This window comes from Miscanthus floridulus, chromosome 1 (genome assembly GCF_019320115.1).
Source record: "Miscanthus floridulus cultivar M001 chromosome 1, ASM1932011v1, whole genome shotgun sequence".
NCBI classification, from domain to species: Eukaryota; Viridiplantae; Streptophyta; class Magnoliopsida; order Poales; family Poaceae; genus Miscanthus; species Miscanthus floridulus.
In genome coordinates this window covers 45,825,669-45,829,402 of record NC_089580.1, presented here as the reverse complement: position 1 = coordinate 45,829,402, position 3,734 = coordinate 45,825,669, and the positions used below count along the sequence as shown (strand labels likewise).

Below are 3,734 nucleotides of genomic sequence, written 5' to 3'. Positions count from 1 at the left end.
TGCAAAATTCTATTGTGAGCGTCTGGTTTATCTGAAATTTTGCTCTTGTCTTGCCTCCGTTTGCAATCACCCTGGTAGTTAATTCGTGACTAATATTTATGCCACTTCGCCACTGAAATTGGCCATTTAGGTTACTCCTATGCCTTTAACATTATTGTAACATAAACTTAAATCGGTTTTCAACCTATTCCCTTTTGTTTTCCCCTGATTAGTCATTAAGCATTTTGTAACTTTTCTCATGATTGTTTTTAATGTTTTTTTTATTGCGGTAGAAAATGGTCAATGGTGGTAGAGTTAGCAGCTGGGCATGCATTAACTTCTCACGAAATGTGCAAGATGGTGCTGCCAGGAGTTTCTGTCATGAACTGGCTTTGATGTGCCAAGCATCAGGAATGGTATGTGTGTGTCTCAGAACTTCAATATATTTTCGTTTGTGTTATTTGCTCTTCACATATTCTCTTTTAGGATTTTGCACTTGAACCTCTGCTGCCCCCTCGCTTTGCGAGGCCTGAACAAGTTGAAAGAGCATTAAAGGGATGCTATCAAGATGCCACGAACATACTCAAGCCTCAGGGCCGAGAACTTGACTTGCTGATTGTAATACTGCCTGACAATAATGGTTCTCTTTACGGTATGTTTTCTTCCGAAAGGCTCTCGAGCATTTGCTCAATGAACAAACTTTGCTATTAGTATTTGCTCAATGAAGGGCGGGCCTGGTGCAAGCGGTAGAGTCTTACCGCCTGTGACCGGAAGGTCCCGGGTTCGAGTCGCGGTCTCCTCGCATTGCACAGGCGAGGGTAAGGCTTGCCACTAACACCCTTCCCCAGACCCCGCACAGAGCGGGAGCTCTCTGCACTGGGTACGCCCTTCAGGGGATCTCAAAAGGATCTGTGAGACTGATCTTGGATTGGTCTCCCAATGCTGTCTGACTAAACATGTTTTCAAGGCGAACAAGCAGCAGTATCTTGCAAATGTTGCCCTGAAAATAAATGTGAAGGTTTGTAATTGCACTAACTCTTCTAATCTTTGATTTTAACACCGATTCATCTCTTACAGTTGTCGTACTTTTCAGGTTGGGGGAAGGAATACGGTACTTGTTGATGCTTTGACAAGGAGAATCCCCCTTGTCAGTGACGTACCAACTATTATCTTTGGTGCTGATGTGACCCATCCCCATCCTGGGGAAGATTTTAGTCCTTCCATTGCAGCTGTAAGTGAAGCCCTATTGTGACAAAGAAATACCAGAAGATATGTTATCTTTTTCAGTAGAAGTTTTTCTCTCTTTTTTTTCTCAATGTATTTTTCTCCTAGGTTGTTGCTTCTAAGGACTGGCCTGAGGTTACCAAGTCTGCAGGATTAGTGAGTGCTCAAGCCCATCGCCAAGAATTGATACAGGATCTTTACAAAGTATATCAAGATCCCCAAAGGGGATCTGTCCCTGGTGGCATGGTCAGGTATGATCTTTATTAAGATAAAAAATGAAATGCATTCATTCCTACGTGTTTGGATTCCTCCAGACGCATAACTTTTGTTAATTGTGCAGGGAACTTCTCATTTCTTTCTGGCGGGCAACTGGACAGAAACCAAAGAGGATCATATTCTACAGGTTTGTATCCTTTCGTGAGCACCTTTTCTGACTGTGATTCCCTGTATATTAAACACTTTTATCACTTTCAGGGATGGTGTCAGTGAGGGACAGTTCTACCAAGTTCTGTTGTATGAACTTGATGCCATTAGAAGGGTAAACTTGATTTGAGTGAATTAGTTTGGTAACTGCCTTCACCTTTATTTTTCTCTGACCACCCTAGCGAAACTATGGATATAGGCGTGCGCATCATTGGAGTCGGATTACCAGCCTCCAGTTACTTTTGTTGTGGTCCAGAAGCGTCATCACACTAGGTTGTTTGCTAATAATCACAATGACCCACGTGCTGTTGATAAAAGTGGAAACATACTGCCTGGTTAGTTCTTGATGTGCCTTTTGTTACACTTTGGGCTTAGCTTGTGTTTTTGGAATAGGCTATCTTGTATAATCTGTATGCCCTCATCTTTTCTGAAATATCTGTATGCCCTTAAACTTTTCTGAAATAATAGGTACTGTGGTGGACTCAAAGATCTGCCATCCAACTGAATTTGATTTCTACCTCTGTAGCCATGCTGGCATTCAGGTCGGGTTTCCCTGTCTCATCGCTGAATTTCAGTTATTTGTTTTATTCTACACTAACGATGGAATTCCTTTTGGGTTACTTTCAGGGAACAAGCCGCCCTGCCCATTATCATGTTCTGTGGGATGAAAACAAATTTACCGCTGATGGGTTGCAAACTCTCACCAACAACCTGTGTTACACGTAACATTTTACTGCTCTATCCCCTATTTTTTTTAGCTCTCTTTAAGCACCAATTTCTAAACTCAAGATCAACCTTTTCAGGTATGCTAGGTGCACTCGCTCAGTATCAATCGGTAAGCCCGACTTGACATTGAGTTTAATTTCTTGATCACCGGTACCCACCCACCGTTGATGTAGTGTGGGTTGGTAATGTTATGAAACATACGCTGACTGTTATTTGGATTGCTTGCAGTACCTCCTGCGTACTATGCTCACCTGGCAGCCTTCCGAGCTCGCTTCTACATGGAGCCGGATACCACTGACAGTGGGTCTATGGCGAGCGGTGCTACGCCAAGCCGTGGCCCTCCACCAGAGGCACGCAACACCAGGGCTGGTGTTGGGAATGTTGCTGTGAGGCCATTACCTGCCCTCATGGAAAACGTGAAGCGCGTCATGTTCTACTGCTAAGATTGACGCTGTGCTCATGCTTTACCTAAGACTTAGTATTTTTCCAAGTACCTGGACTGTTTTGGGGATGCTGGCACACCGTTATGCACCGCCGAAGTTAATAATCAGAGCTACCTTTTATATTGAGCTATATGTATGGTATTGTAAACTGGTTGCGGTAACTTTGTATGCCGCTCTTCTTAAGATGGGTTTGTCGTGGATTAGATTTACACTATTGGAGGCCTTGTGTGTGCAAACGTGTTGATTGGTCTGTCCTAGCTGGTGAGCACTTGCGTCTCTTTATAGCATTTTGGTTGCCGCGCATGTGTCCTGGTCTGGCTCTGGGATTCAACTTTCGAGGGCGTGTTTGGTTTGTGACTGGGCGGAGCTGCCTGGCGCAGGCAGCGCCCCCATGCGATCGGGATTGCTGCCTGCCAGGTCACTATCCAAACAGGCCCTCGAGAGTGCGTTTGGATGCCTGCATAAACCCCTGAGCTTGTCTCCTGCCATACAAAAGTAGCCAGTGAGCCTCTAAATAGGTAGATTATAGTATCCGACCAAAGGGAGGAATTTCCTTGATATCTACAGAGTTCTCCCGTGACGCAGCGTATTAGAAAGCAAATAAGCATGTTTTATGGTATAATTATTATTTTAAAGTAGATACTACCTCCGGACAGCTTTTTTAGGCGTTCCCATGTTTTTAGTATAGGCATGTAAGGCATTGCAGCTATATCTATGGGCACAGTAAATGAAGGGACTAGCTTTCATGTTGATGTTTTCTTAGGGGGTGTTTAGATGTTTTTGGAATAGCAAAACTTTTGCTCATATTTTTTTCTGCAAAACTTTTGCCATTCAAATTTTAGGCATATGGTGTTTAGATGCATGGCAAAACTTTAGCCATGCAGACACAGCACGTGCCCTCAAGACGTTTTTTTTTTTGCCCAGTTTTAGACTTCTTGG

The 3,734-nt window shown here is 43.6% G+C and overlaps 1 protein-coding gene across 1 annotated transcript; it reads left to right on the top strand.

Moving 5' to 3' along the window:
* The first annotated feature begins 274 nt into the window (after positions 1–274).
* LOC136509034 (protein argonaute 1B-like) lies at positions 275–2,861 on the top strand. The gene is made up of 12 exons (XM_066503865.1): positions 275–395; positions 466–631; positions 873–997; positions 1,073–1,210; positions 1,312–1,454; positions 1,544–1,606; positions 1,678–1,741; positions 1,826–1,961; positions 2,095–2,168; positions 2,254–2,348; positions 2,430–2,461; positions 2,581–2,861. The coding sequence occupies exons 1-12, from the start codon at positions 276–278 to the stop codon at positions 2,793–2,795; spliced, it is 1,371 nt and encodes a 456-aa protein (XP_066359962.1). The 5' UTR covers position 275; the 3' UTR covers positions 2,796–2,861.
* The last annotated feature ends 873 nt before the right edge of the window (positions 2,862–3,734 follow it).

Excerpts from the sequence above, each read along its gene's own strand:
- LOC136509034 (XM_066503865.1), top strand. The coding sequence starts at position 276 with ATGGTCAATGGTGGTAGAGTTAGCAGCTGGGCATGCATTAACTTCTCA. Across the intron at positions 1,607-1,677 it reads AAGAGGATCATATTCTACAG|GGATGGTGTCAGTGAGGGAC; the intron begins GTTTGTATCCTT and ends TATCACTTTCAG. Across the intron at positions 2,349-2,429 it reads ACCAACAACCTGTGTTACAC|GTATGCTAGGTGCACTCGCT; the intron begins GTAACATTTTAC and ends CAACCTTTTCAG.